Raw genomic sequence first — 24,834 nt, 5'->3', positions numbered from 1 at the left:
CGCACCACAGATCGCATACGATCGCGCAACTTACATCGGTTGGTTCAGTCGGTTGGTTGAACTCGACACGTTCGGAAGTAAGTCTCGCGGGCGTGGTGGAACCGTCCAGCACACAGTCGGATATACGTTTTAGGTTCAGCTTCAGCTCCCCCAGTCCTTCAGTGATTGCTTTGCGTATGCGTACACTAGCCGGTTAGCGGTTTCTTTCGTTGTTGTGCTGTGGCCCAAGCGTGTGCCCTTTTTGCCTCCGTCATCGTCCGGTAGGCGAGTGCGTCTGTGTGTATGTGGTGGTGCGCGAGGGTGAAGGTGGTGTGTTTAGTTTTCAGTTTGTTGTTTTTTGCAGCTCGCAATCCCGTTACGGATGTTAAAATTTCGGTCGCGGTCCAAGCGGTCTCCGGATCGCTCCGGTCTAGGCTGAGGAAAGAAAGTAACGGTGCCACCGATGATGATCAGTTCGCTTGTCATATTGCAAACGATTAGTGTGGGCAAAGAATAGCGTGGAGAGTGTGATATATTTGAATTCGCCTGAAGTGCGAAATATGTATCATTGACATAATTTTCGGGCTGTGTGGAAGCCGTTGTTAGTGAGCAATGACGTGAACGCATTACACCATCGGCACTATCTGACCAATTCTGAAGCGCGCTCCACATCATCATCCATATTGTTGGCATTTTGCATCGCGGATGCTTCAATTCCCCGTATGCTTCTTTTAAACTTCCAATTCACTTTTACTTCCGGTTGTTCGCCAAGTTGCTAAAAAGCTTTCTAATTATTCCTCCTGCTTTTTTCCTTCTCGCCTTATACCGTAATCTTTTTTAACCAATATTGTTTTCGTTATTACTTGTAATCGCAGCTTTCGGTCGATATTGCTTTCGTGAGTCCGCGTGCCGAGTTCGCCTAGGTTGCAAAATAAAAATTCCCCTAATTTTGAGTGTTCAGTTCAGTTTAGCAAACAAACGCACCTACGCGTGGCCTCCACTTCTGAGGTGAGGATCAAGTGCGATCGTGGTTATACGTGCGTGTTTCTGTGATTGTTGTGCGAAAACTGTGGTGTGTTGACATCATCCGACACCGACCAGCACCACGTTGGGCTTTCGGCGCTCGACAGAAGTGCAACACGATTTAACGATCTGCAAGCGTCTAGTATTGCCATCGGCCATATCGGATCACTAGTACCAGGCGACGAGAAAACCCCAAAAGGAACAACTCATCATGTTTCTCGGAAGGCGCAACTTTAAGCTGTGTAAGTGCTTTCAAAAAATGTATCGTAACGTAATATGAATCATCTCGCTCTTGTACGGAATCCTTTCCAATTTCGATTTGATGCAAAAAAACTATATATGACCCGTTTCGGAGGAGGGAAATTTTCTCTTTTCACAAGCAGTAGCAATAAAAAAGCAAATACATTTCCCCGATGCAGTGCGCATCGGCGTGTGGTATCAATTCTATTTTTTCGGTGCCCCATACATTCACTCTCTTTTCTATATCTGCACGACAATGTCGTGCTGCATGCGAATTGGTTGCGTGGTTCGGAGTTGCTAACCGACGCATGAAAACCGATTCCGGCGCAAACTTGAGTATAGCAAATTAAGGTAGAAAACAAAAACAACAACAGAAAACGGAACGTAGCCTCCGCTTGGACCGAGAAATCGATCAGTTTCACTGTCAGTAGGTCACATGCCGTGCTAAGATCCTTGGTTTCGCGAACCACGCACAGAGGAAAACACTACGGCGTCTACTAATCCAAAAACGCAACCGAAAACTTCCACCGCGCTGGCATGACGGATTGAATCGCTTCGGTTCGAGCGCGTGCACTGGGATGTGAAGCGATAATTGATCTTGCTTACATTTAGGGTTTTGGTTGATGTTGAAGGTTTTAGCTCCGCTAAAATAAATACACACCCTCTGGCTCTGCGAAATTTTTGCCACATGAGCGTGCAGATGCGCAAATGAATTCCTTTCGGGTAACGTGCTGTTAATTAGCAGTAACTGTACCAGCTTGCTTACAGAACTTTTGCTTCTGTTAATACGCTACATGTTAGAAAAAGCTAGAAAATCGTGTTGAAAACATCATGTTGTTCAAAATTAAACCGTTAATTGTGTAACTTGAAACTTAATAAACCCGGTAAACTGTTTTAATGGTTTTAAAATAAAAATATATAAATGGTTTACATACGTAGTATTGAATAAAACAATTGTTAAAAAAATCGTTAAAAAAAATAAAAACTTTTCAAAGGGAAAATGAATGATGTAATGATAATGTGAAACTTTTGATGTATCCAACTGGACTTTTTTCACTAAACTACTAAACTAAACGTCAGCAATGATTTTGTTGTCAAAAATAACTTTAATTTTATTATTTACCAAAACTTATGTTTACAATAAACCAAAATATTGGTGATTAATTGAACAATAACTGGCCAATGTTCTTGTGCCTGTGCTGAAAATATTAAATAATAACTATTATATTAACTATTATTGCGTAGCTCGACATTCGATCAGGTTAATTGATTTTGGAGCAATTATATCAACTGCCCATCAACTTCCTCATTGTCACAGGCTCAATGTTTTATTACACCGTTTCTTATGGTAATTGTAAAGGTGATTGTTAACAATGAAGTCCAAACATGACCCTCAACGGTCTCCTTAGAAATAAAAGACGAAAAAAATGCTCGTCCATGATTTCTCGACACATAAGGTAGTGTAAATTTCAAAGTACTCCTCAAAATGTGAATGTTTTATTTTGTTGTCTATGCGAAGTGCGTTCCTAATGACCGAGTGCTGGTAATTGTGGCGGGGAAGTAAACAAGACTAGAAATACTCCACAACCTTCATTGACTTATCGGTGTGGATGCGTGACTTCGTTACCAAATGATCAATGCTAGGTCGGTTGGTGTTGCTACAATGTGCTGTAGTGTTTTTGCGTCTGCTTCAATGTCAATAGTACCAAATGGAATCTAGGCGAAATGAATTGAATGAAATCACCTATTGCTTTCATCCATATGCACTTCAACCACGATAGCCGGTTGAAAATGTTTACACAATGCAATATGCAATATGTATGCAAACATCTAAATTCGTTTTATTGCACTTACGGCACGCGATCACTAGCAAGTACAGACTTATGAAGTTGGACAGCACTGGCCATAAGCGCCGCGATGTATGCAACCCGAGTAGCGTGTACGTTTTGATTTGAATGGTGGCGGTTTTTAGAGTTAGCTCTATTGCACCACAATCTTTTTTTTTTGTATTTTACTTATCTATTTATGAAATTGTTTACTATAGATTGTAGATATTGACTATATTTGCCAAAATATTTATTATATTCACCTTTATATTACATTCACCTTTAAAGTAATAATAATGTATTTGTTTATATGATCGAATAAAGGTATCATTCGTATTAGGTCCAGCATAGAACAATTATTATTATACTGGCATGTACAACGGTGTATGGAAAGAGTTTAGAAACAATAATTTTATCTTTTTAAACATCGTACGACTTATAATTCTAGTATTCTCCAACGCTTGGTGATCACGTTTTCACGCACTTCCATTAAGAATCATTATTGTAAGGTCAGTATTAGCGTGCTGATTGAGTTGTATGTGGTGATGCACAGTAACCAACCCACCAAACCGCATTCGGTATGCAAAGGGGTACTTTGACCAATCGTAAAAGGTTGCGCGCGCAGCTTGTATGCAGAATATGACCTTCGATTATGACTAGACGGGCGTACTGCGTGCGAATCCTTGTAAGCACAATGAACCATTGAAAGACATTGTGCCTATAATACCCGAGCATCACAATAGTTTCACCTTTTCATTCGAACTACGCCTTTTTCGATTTTTGCGTTGTAATATTGCTTTACTGTTGGTGTATCCGATCTACATGGTGCTGTAAAATAAGAGTTCGAAGAAAACCAAAGTATGTCACTGCGGGGTTGCGAAATGAACGCGATCAAACAATTACTATAGAAGTTACTTTTCCAAGGCCTGCATTTTACCAATAGAATAACATTCCAATATAAATTAAGAGTCATTCTTAATCATGTCTAAATTTAAAAACACAAAAACAACTTCAGTTCCTTTTAGATTGCTCTTGAATTATATTTGCTTCCAAAGAACTTCTTCATCGAATAATACCACGCCGTCAACACTCGAAAAGGTTCTTGCCGAAATTCGAAAAAGCTTCGTCATTTTCTATACAGCTATGATCGTACCGTACGTCTTCAATTATTGGTCAATGGAGAAAAAAAAACTCGCATTAACGCATCAATAACAGATTCTATTTGAGTATTGGTATTCGTTAAATTCCGCATCGCAAGATGTGTTGCCCGCCGTTGATTCATAATGCTAGCTTTCTGCCCAGCCCAGTTCCAGGAAGCTCTGTTCCTCACGCAAATCGCTGTCCAGTGACGTGTAACAGCGATGGTGATTGCTACCCTTAAAGTGGTTTGAACGTTTGCGTCCGGTTCAGTAACGCACCCGCCGCACGAAGGATCTACGACTTTTTCCTACTACGCCTCTAAACCAATTGAATTATATCACCGCTAGAAAACATGTTTTCCCAGTGATAGCAATTAAAACCCCCTTGCCCATGCCACTTTCTGGCGCTGTCACCTCGGTGCCACTCGCTATCGATCCTTATTATACACAATTGTTAGAAGGTCAGAAGAAACGAGTCACCTTTCAACGATCTACAACGATACACATCGTTGCTGTACTACGGGAGGCTGAGTACGACTCACTCCAATGCATGTGTTTTTATCAGTCAGAACAACATTTGAGATAATTAGCATAATCGTAGTCTACAAAAAAACGGTTATCAAGCTGGACGATCGAAGGCAGTGCTGGTTCAAGCGGTTGCGGTTGTTTGATTGTTTTCTGGTTTTTAGCTCTATTCCACGGTTGAGCAATATGCTCAGCACAGCAGCTCGTGTCTACGATTATAGCGAATCGACAGCGACGTGATGCTCTCTCAGGCTCCCTGATCGTCCGGAACTAACAGCACCGAAATTTTCATTCTGTAACTGATGTGAATTTTCCCAACCTCATCACACCACCACTCCACCACACACCATTGATCCCGCCGGCAGCGTAATTAAAAAATAGTTTGCTAACACAACATGGTCGACTGTGCGAGATAAGATGCAAAATCCGATCGTATCAGCATCGCAAAATGCACATCACGTTTATCCCGGATGATTGCACCTCTGTAAATTGGAACGATACCAGAGCAAATCAATGCGGTTGTGTTAGCAGTGTATATTCATACTCGAAAAAGAATCTTAGCTCATTTCTCATCGTTAGCGAGAATCATTTACTATCCACCGCACCATTCTCCGTTTCGTTATTAATGAACATCGAAATCCGCATCGGAGAGACACACTCGTACCCGTTGACCGCACGTGGATCAAATATTACGTGATGAAGCGTAAATAATTGGCTAATTGTGAAAAGTGATAAATCTTTTCCCTATAATTTACACCTAATGATGTGAATCATTTTCTTTGCGTGTTACACTTACTTACGATCTGTATGAGACGTTTGTATTTTAACGACCTTGGCTAAATGTAATTTGGTTTGTGTGATAGCATTTATTCTTCAACATTTAGGTGCATAATTCTTAACCTTAAATACACAATGCCATTCTTTGAAAACACGGTAAAACTCTTAGTGATAGAATATACTGCTATCAATACGTAAACACGTATCAAATCAGGTTGACAAGAGCAACCTTTTCGTTAATGGTTATATATAATCAAGATGAATATTAAGCATGTTTACCGAAACCCATCTCGTCACAAAACACATAGTGGATGAAGCTTCTTGCATTTCCACTATGCAAAACACAGAATTTTAGGTAAATCGCGTTGCCGGGTGTTAAGAACTGAACCAAAAGATTAAATATTTTACGAATAAATAAACGAAGAGAACTCAGTATTGATAATGCTACCATCGGAAGCGTTTGCTAATGGATTTCCTAAAAATAAACAATCTAGTGTTTTGAGGTACATTTCAAGCCGCGTTCGTTCTTGCTGTTCTCCATTTGTTTGTGTAGTTTTCGCATTTCATCGTTCCGTTCTGTGGTGATTAATTTTCTGGACTTTAGCTGCCACCGTTTTGGTTACCTCTAATTTTGTCTACTCAGCATACCCGAGGTTTGTGGCGAAAAAGATGAGACCATGAAATGGTGACGAGCTAAACCGATGGACAAAGTTATGTTGATCGTTTTGCGTCAGCAGTTTATCCCAATGTTGTTCGTGCTGTTTTGCCAACGTTGGTTCGTCCCTGCTAATAATACAAAGCTCGCCGAGCTTATGATTATTTTTGCTGACACCGGCAATATCTGTGTGCTTCCGAATGAGAGGAAAGAAAAACAAAGAAAGAGAAGACCTTCGCTGTCCTTGCCCACCGCTCGTGGTCCCTTTCTAAGATGAGTGCATCTTTCAACCTCAATCAGCCGCTTGACCAGTGTGAGCGTGACACCCGATGTCCGACGACCTTAAGATGGATAGAGGCCAATGGTGATTAGAAACTGAATTTGAAGTAGCTTACCGATTTTGACATGCCTTCAGCAATGATCCAATGTCTCGTTCCATGGAAGCAATGGTAATTTGTCATCGAAACAGATCAACCATGGCATAGTGTCCCATGGTTCATTAGCGCGTCTGGTGTTGGCTTTGATCAATGTTTCCGTTGGCGTCTCTGCGTTAGCAAATATATAGGCAGACATTGGCAGAGTGGTTTTATTGTTTTTGACCATGGCTATTGAAAAAAGTTTGTTGTTTACTTTCCTATTTAATTCGCACAAATAAACATTGTTTGACGGCAGTTTGTCTTGTTTAAACAGACTTATTTGAAATATTTGTCCATGGTGAAACATATTCAAACGCACTTTAACAGAAAACAAAGATTACTTACAACTAAATTCATTGTACACAAAACGACAGGGCCGTAAAAAACTAAATAAATTCTCCTATTTGCCGTAACGATCTACGCAGTCATGCCGTCCTCAGGCTTTCAACACAGTACCACGCAGCTAGGTAGTCAGTCCTTGGTGCGGGAAGACGCTCCATATGAGGCTTGAACCCTCGACAAACATGATATTAAGTCGCACAATTTGACGACTGTACCATGGAACCGCTCTTTGTAAACTTAATAAATAAATAAATAGATCCATTGTTCAGATATGTGACAATGGCTCCGTCTGAATAGATCTTACGTCAACGATCAGGTCAAGATGAAAGATGAACACGTCAAGATGCATAGCCGAAAGCATCATACGACAAAAGCGTCTAGCTTTTAAAAATTACTTTTACAATACCGCACTGACGGTAATGGAAATTAAATTCTTCCCGTGACTCTGTTCGCCTGGCGGTTGGGCGAGAATCGCTACACAGTGCGAGGTTCGTCAATTTGAGTTCAAGGTTTGATGTTTTTGCCGTCATGTTTCAACGCCTTTGGCCAGCGAAGAGCATCCACCATCTCTTTACCGCTGTACCGAGTCCAGCGAATGAGAAACACCAGCAGGGTGACAGTATCAATAAAAGTAGAAAAAATGCACGATCAACGTCAGCCCTCAACACTACCACTAACATACGCCATAAATCCAGCTTCTAGAAGCACTAAAGATACAATGGGGCAGTCAGTCCCGGGCATGGAAACATTGCTTAATCGTGCGTTAAAGAAATTAAAGAAAGCGGTACATGAGGCCGCGTGCGGCTTATGTGCAGGCTCAGCACCTCCGGTTCTTCCCGGCTTGCTTACGGTCTGCACCGTACGAAGCGCACAATAGTAAAACACTGTATACCGCCCCATGTAAGTTTCCCTTCCAGCGGCCCCGAGCGGTGCCTTGCAATGGCTGTGGAACATTAAGACGTTTATGGACGGAGAGCGGCTGGGCGGCTGCAGGGAATGGGCAAAATAGAAAAAAAGCCATGAACCAACCGTACTGTCCGTGCGGTTTAAACAGCTCCTAGTTGTGGAAGGTAATTCCTTCGTTTCCTTGGCGTTAGCAATCGCTCCGTGGCTTGTGGTAATGGTTGAAAAGTATTTTGTATTAAAAAAAAAGCGAAATGTCAGAACTATGAATGCATGAATTACTTCTTTTTGAGGTACTAGGTCAATTTGTAAAGAATAAGACTTTGTGTTGCTCTGCACTTTCGTGCATACTACCTTGTGAACTCCAAGTGAAGCTTCTTGTTTTATTTTATTTGACATTTTTCTGAAAATTTCATACTTTTACTTATATACTTTATTAAAAAAATAATATTGTCTTGTTTAATATTTGTTATGTTAAATGTGACAATTTAAACGACATGATCTTTTTTTTTTTATAAAATGGATCGTTTCCGAAACAATGGATAGTTTACTGAATTCATTTTCAGTTTCATTACTGAACCATTGACAGACCTACTCCGTTAAACGCAATATTTGAAACACTATACATCTCTTTTAAAATCATTTCTTTGCAACAGCAGTACAAAAACAGTTGTAACAACGAATACAATATATACACAATTCACCTTATATGTAACAAATTTTACATTGAGAGGTGTAGTACATAATATTATTACTATTGTTATAATAATAGCATTTCGCTGTTTGTAAACACAGATGTCAATAAGAACGTGTCATTATACTTGTATAGTGTTTTTTCCAAAATGTTACATACTCGTGTTGATAGCAACTGTTTCGGTGCTCTTCCTAAGACTTATCAATCTACACCAATGCGCGCCTATGCTCCGCAAAGCTCAATAAGTAGTGGAGCAGTAGTAATTTGTAGCTCACCACCAGGTCTGCAGCGGCCCACCATCATCCACACAGATGTAAGCGAATAGTTTGCACCAACACACTGACTGCGGCATACTGGTTTAAGCATTCCGAAAGGCTCAAGTCTCTACAGTGCGCCCGCTAAGTCACCGTCGTCGTTATTTGATTTCGCGCGTCTTGGTGATCGCTGCGGCTAGCGATCGAGGTTTGTCGTCGTCGTTGTGGACGACGATCGTCTGGTTGGTGATGGGGAAAACACAGCATGAGTTGGACTTCGAATTGCTTACAAGACGTCCACGGGACCAGTTTTCGAGTGAACGTTGAAGCGCGCACACGCAACGTGCTGTGGTTCGTGCGTTGCGGTTTTTTTTTGTTTCTGTCGTTTTGTTTGTTTCGTTTGTGATTTACAAAATAACATTCACACCTTTTTCCCACCACATTTCTACTGGTACCTTCATACGTAACCGATTTAATCTAGTGTTGTTGATTTTTTTTAGTTTAACAGTATGATTTTGTGTACTTTCGTATGAGTTATTTGTTCACTGTTTCATGTTTTGCTCTCCCAGGCTCGTTCGAATCAGTCCCATAGCAGTTTTATTTCACTTGAGCACGTTTAGTGTTTTTTTCTTAAATCATACATACTCTCGTTCATGGTGCGAGTATCAACGGACAAACGAGTGCAGCAATGAGAACGTGGTGAATTGGGCGAACTGGAAAGGAACGTGTGACACAGCCGTTTTTTTGTGAGAGGGCTGTACAAAAATCTTTTGCAATCGCCACCCTTATGTGTCAAGATGAATATTTAGTGTGTGCGTTTGTGAGCATGTGTGATTATATGTGTTTGCGTGTGTGTGCGTGTGTGTCGATGGGAAAGGGTAGATAATCGGCCTCAATATCCAAAATCCGGCAGAATAGGAAAACACGATACAAAAAATGTGACCGCTAAATAAATCCAATCTCCGAATACTACTCTTTCTGTGGTCGCTGCTGCTAAAAGTGGAATTTTGCTAAAGTTGAAGTGTACGTTGTGCAACGAGTTTACCAGTGCCGAGAAACGGTCGAACACAAACGTACTTACACCGATCGGTTGTACATTTCGCTCAGAGCTACTGTTTCCTGAACACGGGCGTAGCAAAACAGCTCGCTTGTGGGGTTGATAAATATTTAACCAGTGCAACGGTGTGTTGTGCACACCCTATGTGAATGTGTAGGATCAGTGGTGCAAGTGGCGAAAACATGTCCGTCCCGGTTGCCCAATAACGTGTCCGCGTATGCTTTTTTGTATTGTCTTATATTATTATACTCTGCATTGTAAATGCAAGCCAGGAGCAGTGTTTTTTTTTAAATTTTCTGTTCAGAGGATTCGTTCGGTTTTCTTCATTTATCGATCAGACTTGTACGCGAATGTGTGAATATGTTTCTGGTAATGTGTGTACTACCAATCGGGTTCAGAGTACCTTTGAAAGCTGGGAAGCACTGCCACCTGTGAGCCTGAGAGAAGGGGAATATCACGTTAAGAACTGTCTCGAACGATTGCAAGCGGGCTAGAAACTAGTTTTACGAGATGCAAGATTGCTGTATGCAATTTCTAGCCGTCAGTGTAGTGAAGTAATATTACCTATACACCTCTGTGGAATGATCCCGTGACTCGCGTAACTATTCGCTTCGAGCTGGATCCGAACGCTTGGCTCGTTTACGACCTTGCATTTGACCAACCGCATACGACATATGACGAGGAAGGACCGGAAGGAGTATCTGTGCACGGTTGGAAAGCCTTCTACATGCCACAAAGATTAACTGACTGCTCGTCCATGTCCCCGTCACCGATTCGAACGTTGGAGAGACGAGATTTGGGTCGTGTATGACAACAGCAACAAAAGACTCGCACGATACGGCAAGCGACGAACGTGGCCTCTCTCCCAATTTGTGGCCCATTAACATTGAAGTGTTTGATGAATGCTTCACTTTTCATGGAGCGTCATTGTGCAAACTCGTCTGTTGATTGAATTTGGATAAAGTAGACCGTCGTAAGCTGTTTTATCTGCGCCTCGCTCGATTGCACAGAAGCAAATGTAAAATGCTTTATAACAGTACAATTCTGCCACAGGCGAGATTGCAGCGCTTTTCAAACGTTAAATAATCGTGAGAAAAATTTAAACTACAGTTTATGTGTCACGTTGTAGCCGTTTACTGGCAGGAAAGTTTACGATTGGTCTTGGTGTGACGGAAATGAATATTTTAAACCATTGGAAGGTTTCCCTTTTCATTCGATTAAAGGCGGATGTTTGTGGAAGAAATGGCTTGGGTCTTTACAAACATCCGTGTCTATATACATTATCCGTTTCGCTGACTTTCTTTTGTTGTTTTCTTTGTTGCAATGCCGGTTATTTGCCGGACCAATGGAGCAGGGGTTCACATTGTTCGGACTTTACAGTGAAGTCAATTGATGTCACGGGAGTGCAGGGCTGCTGCGAATGGGCTTCCCAGTTAGAGTACAACCCAGGGACCCAGGGGAAGTGCAATAATAATGCAAAAAAAGCAATTTCCAACAGTATCAACTGAGGCACGTTTCAAACCGTTTCGTTTCCATCCATATGCTGGTGCTATTTACAGCCCGTGCCACATCGAACCTCACGATTGACGCTGCCTAGTATTATAATCCTTGTTGGGAAAGAGGGAGAGGAGGAGGGGAGGGGGAGGAGAGTTACCCGTGGGTCGACTACAATTAAGTAACTTGTTCTAAGCGACGTAAGAGCAATGGTTTATATAGCCGGCAATTAACTCCCTTCCCGCCACGGCACGTCTCTACCCCAATGGAGCGTTTGCTAGATAGTTTGTCAGCATCCTCCACACGTCAAGGTTCACCCTGAATGCACAGGACATAGCGTCGTTGTTTGATACTAAATGATAATGACATCGTGAGTGCAGGAGGCTGAGAGAGGGTAGGGTTTCAAACTGGACTAAGCTAATCTCCTAAAGCCGTTGTGGGCAAGAAACAATTTTGTCTAAGGCCACTGAGCACGAGTAGTGCCACTCTGCTCTTGACGCAGCTTAATTTAGTTTCGTGCATTGGTGACCCTAGGTTGTGACCTCAAAACATAAAAACCTGCCCCTTGGTAGGGCATTTGAAAAGTGTTTTACCTTCAAAACCACCCGTCACTGTTTTTAGATGCTTTTTTCCAGATAAGCACCGCCTTTTTCGAAGGATAATTACGCTCTGCGTATGATAGTAAACGTTTGTTTGAAAACTAAATCATTCTGCTGTTAATAAGCATTGCAATCCATAAGCCTGCAAATTTTTCTCTTCATAGCAGATTGAAGTAGCGTTTTCACTTTGTCAAAACAAAACAAATATCTCGAGCTGTGTGCACTGTTCGAGGGGTAAGATAGAAAGGCCACTCAGACTGCAGCAGTAGCAGTTGTAACAACATAAAAAAAAACGCTATACGATACATCTACGCCGAACGTTACCTTTGGTTGGGTGATTTTTATGCTTTCTTCAAAGCAAAAATCCTACCTACATCTCCCCTGTGCGCTGGCCGACTCATCCATCGATCGATAAGCAAAACGGAGTGTGATTTGTTCACTGAGCGATCGAAAGCAAGCGTATCTGTGGGCTGTTTGCGAGCAACAAGCGCACTGTTAGCCTAGATATAATTAATAGAAAGCAAAGTGTAGTGATATGATGGCTATCACCTAGCGCAGAAGAGGCGGCTGGCGGACGAGTGCTCTAATTAAATGCAAACGATGCAAACGAGTCGTTTTGTAGCCGCGTTCCAAGACTTACAGCAATGCAGGTGGTTTATGGATCAGCATGAACACAACCATTACCATCCGTTGCCAGGGTGCCACACGGAGAGCGGTGTTTTGGATGATCTCACTCTTGGTGAAATTCGCTCCTCCCGCTGTTATCGTTACATTGCATAGAAAGTGCTTCATGCTTCGGTACAATTTTGCCGTATTTTTTGTTGTTGTTGGTTAAATTACACCGATACGCAACGAGCAGAAGAAGTAGCAGTAGATTGTTGATGGTCACCTGTGCGAAAACTGCTCAAGAAATTCCATTCCGAGTGATTCGGTTTCAGCAGACAGAATGTCCCAATCGCGGTGTCTAATGAACGGCGATGGCAATGGAACCATTGGTGGGATTCTTTCGATTCGAATAGATCATTCAATGGACCGATTGGTCAATACGCAGGTCGATTGCTAGTTTGATCTGAACGAGAAGTGTTTCTAACGCAATAGGAACTGTTCGGGTGACTGGCCTCACTAGACGCAGCCTCAACGAACGGTGTGGACTTGTGACATTTGTGCCACAACACTAGTGAACAGAACAGCGATAGACGCACACAGATACACAGATCACATAAACCAAATAACACACACACATATACACCATGAGCGAACAAGTTTTTTCGCCGAAACCGGTGCGTGGCTGCGTTCAAATTACAACATCACACAGATGGTGGCACATTTGGATGATGGTTGATTTGATTCCGCTCCATCGTCATCATCATCTGGTCGATGATTTTGACTCGATGATTTTTCGCAACCCCAAAAAGCGCCCAAATGTTTGAGTGCCATTCGTTCGTTCGTCTATCTCGTAACGCCACGAGATATTGGCACGCTGCTGGCGAACGCATGCGGAGGATGTAGCGCGTCTTGAGAGGAGAAAACATGTCGCTGTGACCTTCGTTCAAAACCCACCACCACCACCACATAGCAGTTCTTGGCCGGGCTTGAAGCAATGAGTTCGTCTATTAGTCAATCGACATTTGAGCCGAACCACGAGAGCAGCGCCGTTTGAACAACCTGCGATCTCGACGCATGCTTCAAAATAAGGTGAAAACCGAAGGTGAAAATAGTAGCCCCATGCACAACCGAAGCAGCAGACCACTCTTTAGCACGTGCCAGACGTTTGGAATGAGAGAACTGGTGACGATTGCTGTTTGATATTGCGCACTGCGTCAAAAAGGCGTAATGTAGTAATCAATACACTAGACGTTGGCAAATGAAATGGCGAGCGACGAATGCATCGTCCGTTCGATGTCAACGGTGTGCCTGAGATGATACTCACTAGTTCCATACTCTAACAACATCTTTGGTAGCCGTCCGCTACTGTTACGAGCATTTGTGTGTCTTTTTTCTGCGTTATGCCTGAAACATGTCAAACGACACGTTTTAGAATTGAGCCTGCAGTTTGTGGGCTCACGTTACCACACTCGAAACGTTTCATACGGTTTTGGGGTCTTCTTCATCGCATAAGAACAACAGCAAGAGCACATGGTGTACAATGAGTGCGTTATGGGCACGGTGATACGGTGCAAGCGGTAACGTAAACGACGTTCCAGTGCACATGGCCTATTGCTGCTGCATGGTTGCTACATACTCGGCCATATATTGCATAATGCCATTCGTTCGTTCGCCCAACACTGAAACCCTTGATTTGCCGCCATACGCAGACCCCGAACGTGTGCTTGAAGGCGAACGGCAAATTCCGCCCGTCCCGAACGGGCCGGGTTTTCGATAGGATATTTCTTCTTCAGTTTAGCAATCGTTAGGACCCCGTTTACCGGTGGTATCATTTTGCGCCAACCAGTTTTATTTTTCTATGACGATGGCGATCGCAAACGTGACATTTGCACGAGGACCTGCTTCATGAGGCTGTTGCAATTCGGTTGCGCTACCATGCTCGTTCGATATCGCATGGTGTGGCGTGGAGTGGCCTAACGTAGTTTATGCAAAAAGGCTTCGGAAGCTTAAATTTGGCAAGATAATGCGAAGATGATGCTAATCTTATACACAAACAACAATAACAAAATATGAACCAGTCTGATAACACAAAAACGACAAGACAATCCCTGAACGACCTTCTTCCTTCACACAGCACTCCAAAACGGCTGACTTCCGCGTTCTACCAGTGTTACCTTTCGAACGTATAAACAAACACGAACAGTATTGGCATGGTACGGCTGTGGACGATCGAGTTCGAGAACTGGTTTCCGACGGCGAAGGGTATCACTTTTCCGGGCAGCCTGCCTTCAAGCGATCGCCGTATGAACAAGGCGAACTTCGTAGCCAATGATCGACTCATTACACTGGTCGTCCGTGAGATAAAATGGCCGCAAACCCTTAACAAAAAAGGATTATGGTAGCCATGCAGCTCAAATCTGCATTAAAATTAAGCTAATTTGAATGTTTCGGTGTCGGTTTCTGGTTGATAAGAGGGCAAAGATTTTAAGAGTTTTTTTTTAAGCTAAATACGTATGCCACGGGATCGTAGAAGTAACTAAAGTGATCATCAAAATGATCATCGGAACAAATGGGATATGCGTAAATGATGAAAACAAAACATACCCCAAAACCAAACCGGACATAAATGCAAGGTCGTGCCACGCTATCGAATCGCGAGAGAGAGAACGGATCGTTCACAGGCTCGTGTATATCGTGTAAACAAAGCAGACTTACACCATCCCTCCTCGAAAGTGATCACCAAGGAGAGTGTAGACGTGTAGTGAACAATGAACACCAGTAAACGAATAACTCACGATGCGCAAAGAGTAAAACTAGTACCAGGGACTCCATTTTCCACCATTCCATTCGCATGGTGGAGTGAACGAAGCAGATCACCTTGGTCGTAAAAGATTGTAATAAGTGTAGCTAAGATATTCGTGGCACGGCTTTTCTTCCATTCATGTGTGGCTCTATATTTTTTTCCGTTAAAATAGCGATAGTGTTTAGAAATTGTGGAAAATTTTCCCGCACATACCTCAACTCGCCGGAATAGATCTACAAATATCGGTCCATCTACAGCACGACGGAACAAACATAAAAAATGTACGGCAGAAGCAATCGGTTATGTGCTAAACTGTCCAGCGCTTTTCTTCGAAAGTGGTGTAAGTATGATGCGTTTAGAAAGTTTAAAAAACCATCAAATATTGAGCTTGGTAGCTTAAAACTGTACAATTTCAATTAAACATTTGTGGGAAACGAGTGATGCCAATCTAGTATTTAGGAGCTTAGTATGAAATTTTCTTGATGGAATACTATGCAATCAAATTAATAGTATAATTCGAAAAAAAACCATTACTAACTATAAAGTTTAAAAAAATCCATTAGGAAGCAATTAGATGCTTATCATGCAAGGGTTTAAATGATATAGAGTGAAAGTATTTCACTTTCCGTACGAGTTTATTTCCTCTTGCGGTGTCATTTGAAGCTTAGTAAGCATTTATCTTACTACAAAGCATAACATTTTCATATGATGAAATTAACATGGTCCTAAACTGGAGTTTCTACTCTGCTACAAGATTATTCACATAGGGCCTGTTTTGCAGCAGCGCTGTAGTTAGTGGATGATGAACATCTACCAGGGAATGTACAATTTTCAATTTTACCAATACTTCTCCACACTGCTTTCCATCGTTCTTTCTCTTTGAGCTATTTTCTGTTTCTTTGTCTGCCGCAAACGATCGAAAGCCACCTGACCAACGCGCAACGCTGCCAACCATCACTATTCCGAGACGGTGGATTTAGCAACCGAAGCAAAATCTGCATGGCTTTCTTCGTGATCGTGAGTGCAGCAGCTATGAGTTGTGACCCATTCGCCCATTGGTGTGCGGTTTGCTATGATCAGCCACGGCTAACGTTGAACCAAACGTGCGGTGGTAGTGGTGTTCATTGATCATTGCTGTATGTGGTACAGCCGCCGTCCGTCCACCTTGAGACGAAAGTTCCTTTCCACACTGTCCCTCGGTCTAGAGCGGCCGGTGTGAGCCATACGTAATGAATCCGGTTCCTTTCCCCATGCCGAAAGCACGTGGCATAGTGTTGGTGATTTGGTGCTGGGTTAATGGAAAGAAATTGCCATTGCGTAAGGGAGTTGGCGAAGTCGTGGGTAGATAGGGGAAAGGCTACGCAGGCAAACGGGCGGAAAACAAAGAAAGCAAAAATATGGCACACATAAAAAAAGGTGTGTTTTGTTGTAAAAACACCACGGCAAAAAGCAGTAACCCCGAAATACCATGTTGGCTGTCATGCGCACACCGCAAAGAGCCGAATGCGCACTTGGTTTGTGTACACCTTTTCGGAAACTCAAGGCGACACATTGCGCCCGGTGTTTCGGTGTTGCCTTTGAGTTGTGTTACAAAGACTGCAGTATCGCACATGAGTCGCAGTGCTAAAAGTAATTCATGAGAAAATAGCGCTACGTCCAAGCAGTTCACACGATGCGAAAGCAATCAATGGCAACGAGGATGAGCTTTTGGGGGTGAGAAAACGGTCCATGAGATAGAAATAATTGTGTTACGTTACATCACCAGCTATTTAAATAAACCTTTAGTGTGCTTCAGATAACGTTTACAGATTAAACCTCAATCTGTTTAGGTCGTGCTTCCTTTCGTTTTTTGGACTGTGCTTGCTTTCTTTCTCATGCATTGCTGGTAAATGAAAGACCAAGTAGTATGAATAAAATTGGATTGAAATTTTGATACGTTTCTTTTTTTCCTAAACTTATCCCCTGGGGAAGAAAAAATAGAGAGTTTGTTGAAACTAACAGTTTGGGGCGAAATTGAAAGTGTTAAAAATAGTCCACGAATCAGTCATTTGTATACACTTGTGCGTACATTTTTGCCCAGAAATTGACTGTTGTTTCATGTAAGGCCATCAACGTAAGGCGCGTAAGAACATATCATCTTCACATAGAGTACAGTCGGCTATACAAACAAGTTTTTTTTTCACCCCAACTTAACTCAAAATTCGAATGTATTGAATATGTTTTTATATTTCTCATTGCAACATTATATGATTTTAAAATCAACAAACACAAACAAACACATTCCAACCATGTTGTGCGATATAAATTGAAACTAAAGCTTCTCGACAGCTTGCGCTGAGACTCGGCGAGACTTTGGAATTTGCATGTTAATAAAACGAATCAGGTTTTTAGCTCGTGACGCTATTTCCTGCTAAACGGTCCCCGCATGTCTGATGATGCACCATAGAACTCGCCAAGATGGTAAGGGTATTTCGGGTCAAAGACCTGTTTTCGTAGGCAATTAAGAAATCGGAGATCGAACCAGGGACAGGGAAGAGCGGTCCGATGACGTTGGAAGAGGAAATCTCATCTCTTCTATTCTACGACGGCTACGTGGTACCCGGGCCCGCAAACGTTGATGCTTCATCCGGTTTAATTTGCCCATCTTGCATGCTGTGGTGCTGTGTTTGTGTGAGGGTAGAAACAACCTGAGATGGTGGACCTAGTGTGACTTTCAACGTACGTTTCGAGGTTTAGTGCGATGGCGTTTGAAGGATAATTTTGATGGCCGTTTCAGGGTCACCGACGGAAGCGATATCAATTAGGCAACGAGTAGCAAAGCTACGACGTTTGTTAATGATAGTGACGTCGTTACCCACCGGTATAAGGTTGCTTTCTGGTCGTCTAATGGTACGACAAGATACATTAGCCCGTTTTTTCGTCTTTGGCAAATGGTACGAGAAAGTACCATGAAGCAAGAAGTTCAAGGAATCTTCAATTATGCGCAACAACATTTGGTTTAGAACGATCATATGCGGTTGGTTGGTGTTCGTAAATGAAGCGAAAAAGAATTGAGGTAAATTTTCATTGTAGCCTTAACGAACGATATGAGCAGCGTTTTTTTGTTTTATTTGTTGTATGCTTATGTTAACGTTAATGTTGCGCAGAGTTTGTAGGGGAAGATAACTGACTTCAAAATATCGAAATAATTCGAAATAAAAATTTAGATAACATAATCGATCTTTATGAACGCTGTTGTAACATAAGTTGTGTAAGTTGTTGCCTTCTAACAGAAATTTTACATCGTTTGAGTCATATTTACAAAACTAAATCAAGCATTAGTGTCAACCCCTGTATGCGGTCACATACCACATAGACGACTCTTTACCGAAACCCGTTCAATGCCCACGTGCTGACACGCTGCTAATGAAGCGACAATGTAAGGACACTCTCGAAACCTAGTTTCGGTGCGCCAAAGGAGAATCGAAGCAGAGCAGAAACTGAAACCGAAATTGAAACCAAAAACCACATGGCACACGTACTCGGTTACACAGGCAAACAAACGCCCTATTGCGCCATCCGCTGCTGGTGAGCTATCGTTTCGGCGTGCGTTTTTCCCACACATACCCGCGCACCGAGGAATTACCTTTGCGTTCGGTCATAAAACAATGCATATACCGTGCAGAGGGTTTGTTTCTACGCTCGTGGCTTACCCGCGGCCATCTCATTATCCACCTAGAAAAAAAAGCTAAACCGACTCCACCAATCAGTCAGGTGGGAATTTTTCTCAGCTTTTCGCCCGTCGACCACCCCTCAAGACAGCCATGGTTACAACGGCTTCGGGTCATTTGCGAACCACAAAGGCAATACAGCGGAATGGCCGGCCTACCGGGGCGTAGTCACGAGATGGAGTGGGGTGTGAATTAGAGAGGGTGCGGTGGGTGGGTTTTGAGCCGTTGGAAAAAATGTGTTCCACAAACTGCTGCAAAACCGTACCGCCATACCACCGACATAAGCGCATTGCATCATACCGAACCACCGTAGCAGGTGACCGGCGAGTTCGGGTTAGGTCATCCTCGAAATGCAATTCCAGCCTCTTCATTTGTTAGCTCGCAAAAAGGCCTCGTTAACCAGTGGCCCCTTGTAGTCAAGCAATCACCTTCGCCACCTCAAGGCATTCCGTCGAACAAGCCAGCGAAAGCTACCACGAGACTGAGAGAGATGCAATCAACACGAACAAAGATGCACATCTCGCGATATTTGCTATTGGAGATTAATTTATTTGCATTTGCTGGCCCGTGCGAGACCTAGTTGCCCTTAGCACCGGCCTCGCGGTGATCTTGACCTTCTGGTGGGCGAGCACTTGCACGACAACTTATCACCGCGGTGGCAGGTCAGCTGTCCGTCTAATCGATAAATCTACGTTCTGGCATCAATGCCTTCCCATGGCATCAAACTTCTGATGTGTTACATGCTACCGGCACCGGATCACCTCCAGGGGTTTGATCGATCGCATACAGGCCGCAATATTAGAATATTTAGCAATCATTTCCATAACTCAAGGGTACCCGCTGCAAAGATTGCACTAGATAAACTTCTTATATGTTCAGTGTACTTATTATTTATTTCCTATTTGTATCCATCCGCAGGGTTCGTGATAGCGTTCGCACTAAGCCTGCTCGTGCTTGGTGCTCTAGTCACATTCGGTTTCACGGCCTTTATCAGGACGATCATTGATCATCAGGTAGCGCTGAGGGTGGGCGGACAGTCTTTTGGCTGGTGGTCGCGGCCTCCAGTCGAGCCAATCATCAGAATCTTCGTCTACAACGTCACGAATGCCGACGAGTTCCTGAACAACGGAACCAAACCCATTCTGGACGAGCTGGGACCATACGTTTATGTGTAAGTCATTAAACCGCAATTACCGATGTGTACATCCAGATATCTTTTTTTCTTCTATTTGTAAAGCACTAACCGACGTCTTTACGTGCGCAATTGTAAAAAGGTTGACATCGTGCATGAGTTGATTGCAATTGTGACCTTCAACTTTTGAAAGAAGTTAGCTTCGCAGTGATATAGATCAGACAACAAAAAACCATTCAGTTCCAGTATTTGTATTAGTATATCAATACTAAAAAATCAAGATCTTCTTAGTTGGTGCAGCAACATTAGTCGATCTAGGCCTGTGTAAGTCACTAATGAACTTAACTATTTGTGACTTGTCAGTGTACTCATTGCAGAATAGTCCATACATCCATGGCTGTTATTCAAGGACTTGATATTCAACTTAACTTTTGTTAAAACATTTAACCTGGTGAACGCATATGAATATCATTCATATGCGATATTCAACTTTTATAAGATCTATGAACCAATTGAAAGAAGGTCATTTTCTGTTACGATATCCTGTTTGATTTGCACATCGGCTGATTAGTTCAAGGACTTTAATTGAATGTGCAAAGCTGAGTTAGCAATTAGCATAACCTACAAAATACAGTATGCAAAGATGATAGTTTTATTTAATCATTTGGTTTCATGCTTAGAGACATAATTAGAATACAAACTGGGACTGGATGTTATTTTGCTTTTTTACTTCCCATCATTTCCTTTCATCATTGTGTGAGAGTGTTTTTGTTCGTACGTTTCTGTTTATTTTTTCCGCTCTCTTCCTGCAGGCAAACATGGGAAAAGGTCAACATTAAAGAAAACCCGAACGGCACTATCAGCTACAACCAGAAGCGAGTATATATCTTCAACGAGGACCTGTCCGGGGGTCTGGAAGACGATGTAGTCATCGTACCGAACATTCCAATGCTGAGCGCCACGTCGCAGAGTAAACACGCTGCACGGTAAGCACGGAATCTTTGGAAGAGCAGGGGTGTAGCAAACATTCCAAAAAATCCAAGAAAAAAAAAATCTAGCTTTCAATAGCAACGGCGGACTGGTGCCGATTGCTCCACGTGTTAACTAATGCACGGTTACGATGTCTTTTGGGGAACAGGTTTCTACGACTAGCGATGGCGAGCATTATGGACATCCTGAAGATTAAACCGTTCGTTGAAGTGTCGGTTGGCCAATTGCTGTGGGGCTACGAAGACCCGCTACTAAAGCTGGCGAAGGACGTTGTGCCGAAGGAGCAGAAGCTACCGTATGAAGAGTTCGGACTGATGTACGGCAAAAACAGCACCTCGAAGGTGAGTCAACGATCCCACCATCTGTCCCACTGACGAATGGTGAACTGCCGAGCGATGTAAACACTATCGGGCCGATCCAGTGCGATCGTAAGCATTGTGTGACATCTTCATAATAGAAAAAGCAAACGTTAAGCACCCGTCGGGGAGGTATGCGCACACACTAGGGTGCTGTTTAAAATCACGTACTTGCCGTATTAACAACGTGACATTTTACACCTCTTCTATCTGACCGATCCGATGGAAGAGTTCCGCCACTTGTGCCGCCTGAGAGCGTGACGTCAATCGTCTGACATTTGTAAAATGTAAATGAACGATCCTTCTTGGAAGCAGGAAGCATAGTACTTCCGCATTCCGGGTTGAAATATGCGACGATAATCCAATTATCCCAACGTCTGTCGACAAATTGTAATCTTTTATCTGCTGCTTTATTCACATCACCGATCTGTAGGACACTGTGACTGTTTGGACCGGTGTGGACGATATCACCCAGTACGGCATCATTGACAAGTACAATGGCCGATCGCACCAAACTCACTGGCTGTCGGAACAGTGCAACCGGCTGAACGGCACGGACGGGTCGATCTTCCCACCTCGCATTACCAAAAACTCGACACTCCATGTCTACGAGAAGGATCTGTGCCGACTGTTGCCCCTAAGCTTCGAAAAGGAGGTCACCGTCCGTGGAGGAGTGAAGGGATACCGCTTCACACCGTCCCCGGATGTGTTTGCTTCGGTGGACAAGAACCCGAACAATATGTGCTACTGCCCAGCCGGACCGCCGTGCGCACCTCATGGATTGTTCAATGTATCACTCTGCCAGTATGGTACGTATTGCTGCAGATATGCTTTCCAAGTTAGATTTGAAAGATTCGAATCAAACTGAATGTTGTGCTTTCAGTAGCTATGTAGTACTTCTTCATAGCTAACTTCCTCATCGAAATTAATCGAATTGACTATTTACAGACTCGCCGATTTTGCTCAGTTTCCCGCATTTCTACATGGCTGACCAAACGCTACGTACCGCGGTAGAGGGTATTTCGCCGCCCGAAAAAGACAAGCACCAGCTGTTCATTGATGTGCAACCGGTAAGTAACTTCCGTACAACATCGACACAATTACCCACGGCACGGCATACTGAAAGCTAATAATTTTCCTATTGTATCACCGAACAGGACATGGGCACTGCCCTGAGGGCACGGGCACGAATCCAGATCAACCTTGCCGTTAGCCAGGTGGTGGACATCAAACAGGTTGCCAACTTCCCTGACATCGTTTTCCCCATCCTGTGGTTCGAGGAGGGTATCGACTCGCTACCGGACGAGATATTGGACCTGATGAAGGTGGCCACGAACATACCGCCCCGAGCGAAGTTCATTCTGACGATCGCACTGTTCGGGCTCGGCGGTTTCCTGTTCGTTGTTGCCGTAATCTGTCTCGTGCGAAAGTCGCATCGGCAGAGCACACTGCATCTGGAAGGTTCAAATTATCTGGCCACGGCGTCCGTCGATCAAGCCAAGAAGAAGGCCAAAATGGACAATGGTATGAGCAGCAAGAGCAACTAGACTCGGTACAGTACCGCTAAGCAGCACTGTCGGTTATAACTTCTTCGCCTGTAAGCCGCAAGGCAAACGATATTCGGCGATGCAACTGGTGTGAAGCAAACCATTAAGAGACTCATCGCGGAAGCAAGCTGTATGATATATGTAGGGCTGATAGCCATTTCGTGGAATACTGAATCGTGTCATGCGTGATAAAGGACATCCGTTGGTCGAAATGAAACACTGATCGCGAAAGCACGATCGTTTATTGGTAACATCCTTCGCTCAACACTCTATCGCTATCGTATCAGGAGGGATTATTTCATGCCACATTCGAAAAAGTATCCCAAAACAGCGTAATGGAAGTGGAAATTTCTATTCTTTATTGCCAATTGGTGTGTAAGTAAGTAAAACAGAGTCGCTTGTGGAGATCAAAGCAATAACAACAGAGGTTAAAACAACTATAAAAACTGGGAAACTCGAATACGCCTAGCGTACGGATTAGAAAGAAAGTGCAAATGAACAAAAGTTTTGCATTGTTATATTATTCTATGTGATTTATACAAAAAAAAGGGGGGAAACATTTATGCTAAGACGCATATGCCATCTAAGGTAATGGTTGAGGTCATACGACGAAGAGAGCCTTTTTTGCAATAAACAATCGTTTACAACTATTATAGTGGATGGTGTATGTGTCTTAGGTTACGGGCACCTGCTTGCTGCAGCGATCAACGTGCAGGAAAAGGAAATTTTAATCAATGGCATCTATTTTTATCATTATTGCACACATCACACTTTTGCTCAATGCGTACGATTTATTAAGTGCTTGGTGTGTGTTTAATGCAATTCAAAATTGTTATTTTAATCATAATTTGACCTAACTTTCACTGACCTGACCTAAACATGATCAGGAACATTTTCAAATTTTGTTTAAAATTCAAATTAAAATGTGCGCTCAAATTTCTTCTGGAGGTCAAATTCGCTTCCGAAAACAGTTCTTAACCGACCGTGAAAATTAGCCAATCATTTGACAATTAGAGGCAACTCCCTAAAACATACCATACTGCGATCCAGTTTCGGACAATCGCTCAACTCCAAGCCCGGCATTTGCTTGCTGGACACATCGGCGTAGTGCTTCAGTTGCCAAATATAAATGAACGATTTGTTTATCCTCTTGCTACTGCTGGCATAGCATCGTCCATTTTTACGATCGTACACCGCACTGTGTGTACTGGTAAAATGTAATATTTTAGCTAGTAAGTGTATAAATAGTACGGTGGCTAAGGTCAGGTGGGGATAAAATTTAATTCTTTAACAATAAACAACAAAAAAAAAACAACAACTACAAAACGGGAAACGGTATGAGCAACAAAACAATAAATGCAAACACACTGTACACGTAAGACTATATATATAATAGGGCAGGCAAGCGAACCCGTTACATGTGCGCTATGAGGCGAGTGATGGGTACAGATTGTATCGAATAATTTAGGTTTGATTAGAATGACTCGATGAAACGCAGATATGCCGTGACTCCCGTGGGTGAATAGGTACATTTAGATACTTTTTTCTTCGTAGCACGTTGCTGACGCGTAAGATTACAGCGTTACTTTTGTACTATGGAACAAAGTGGACAGAAATAAACAATCAATAAAAAAAACGGTTTAGTTTTATTTCACCCAGTAATCAAAATGACAGAACATTTGTAAGGTGAGTACTTGCATAGAAAGAAAAACGGCATGTAAAAATATTTAACAGATTCCCCATTTCCGAAGCTTTTGTATTCTAATT

At 42.7% G+C, this 24,834-nt stretch overlaps 1 protein-coding gene across 6 annotated transcripts; it reads left to right on the top strand.

Moving 5' to 3' along the window:
• Window positions 1-43: 43 nt before the first annotated feature.
• On the top strand, window positions 44-24,424 carry LOC1275121 (scavenger receptor class B member 1). 6 transcript variants are annotated; one of them, XM_001688510.2, is made up of 8 exons: window positions 44-77; window positions 855-1,244; window positions 19,961-20,213; window positions 20,987-21,160; window positions 21,313-21,505; window positions 21,954-22,329; window positions 22,469-22,590; window positions 22,678-24,424. In XM_001688510.2, exons 2-8 carry the CDS (start codon window positions 1,214-1,216, stop codon window positions 23,065-23,067), a joined length of 1,539 nt encoding a protein of 512 aa, XP_001688562.1. In that variant the 5' UTR covers window positions 44-77; window positions 855-1,213; the 3' UTR covers window positions 23,068-24,424. The 6 variants fall into 6 exon arrangements, with proteins under 6 accessions (XP_001688562.1, XP_061500351.1, XP_314346.4 ...); XM_061644367.1 differs by having other exon boundaries at window positions 52-260; XM_314346.5 differs by lacking the exons at window positions 44-77; window positions 855-1,244 and adding exons at window positions 9,064-9,224; window positions 15,505-15,672.
• Window positions 24,425-24,834: the final 410 nt, after the last annotated feature.

Source organism: Anopheles gambiae, chromosome 2, assembly GCF_943734735.2.
Source record: "Anopheles gambiae chromosome 2, idAnoGambNW_F1_1, whole genome shotgun sequence".
Taxonomy (NCBI): domain Eukaryota; kingdom Metazoa; phylum Arthropoda; class Insecta; order Diptera; family Culicidae; genus Anopheles; species Anopheles gambiae.
This window is presented reverse-complemented; position numbering and strand designations above follow the sequence as displayed.

What these genes read in the sequence shown, in the direction of transcription:
- LOC1275121 (XM_314346.5), top strand. Translation starts at nt 15,612, where the DNA reads ATGTACGGCAGAAGCAATCGGTTATGTGCTAAACTGTCCAGCGCTTTT. An exon ending in CTGGGACCATACGTTTATGT is followed by an intron (nt 20,214 to 20,986) that starts GTAAGTCATTAA and finishes CTCTTCCTGCAG; the next exon opens with GCAAACATGGGAAAAGGTCA. An exon ending in CAGAGTAAACACGCTGCACG is followed by an intron (nt 21,161 to 21,312) that starts GTAAGCACGGAA and finishes TTTGGGGAACAG; the next exon opens with GTTTCTACGACTAGCGATGG.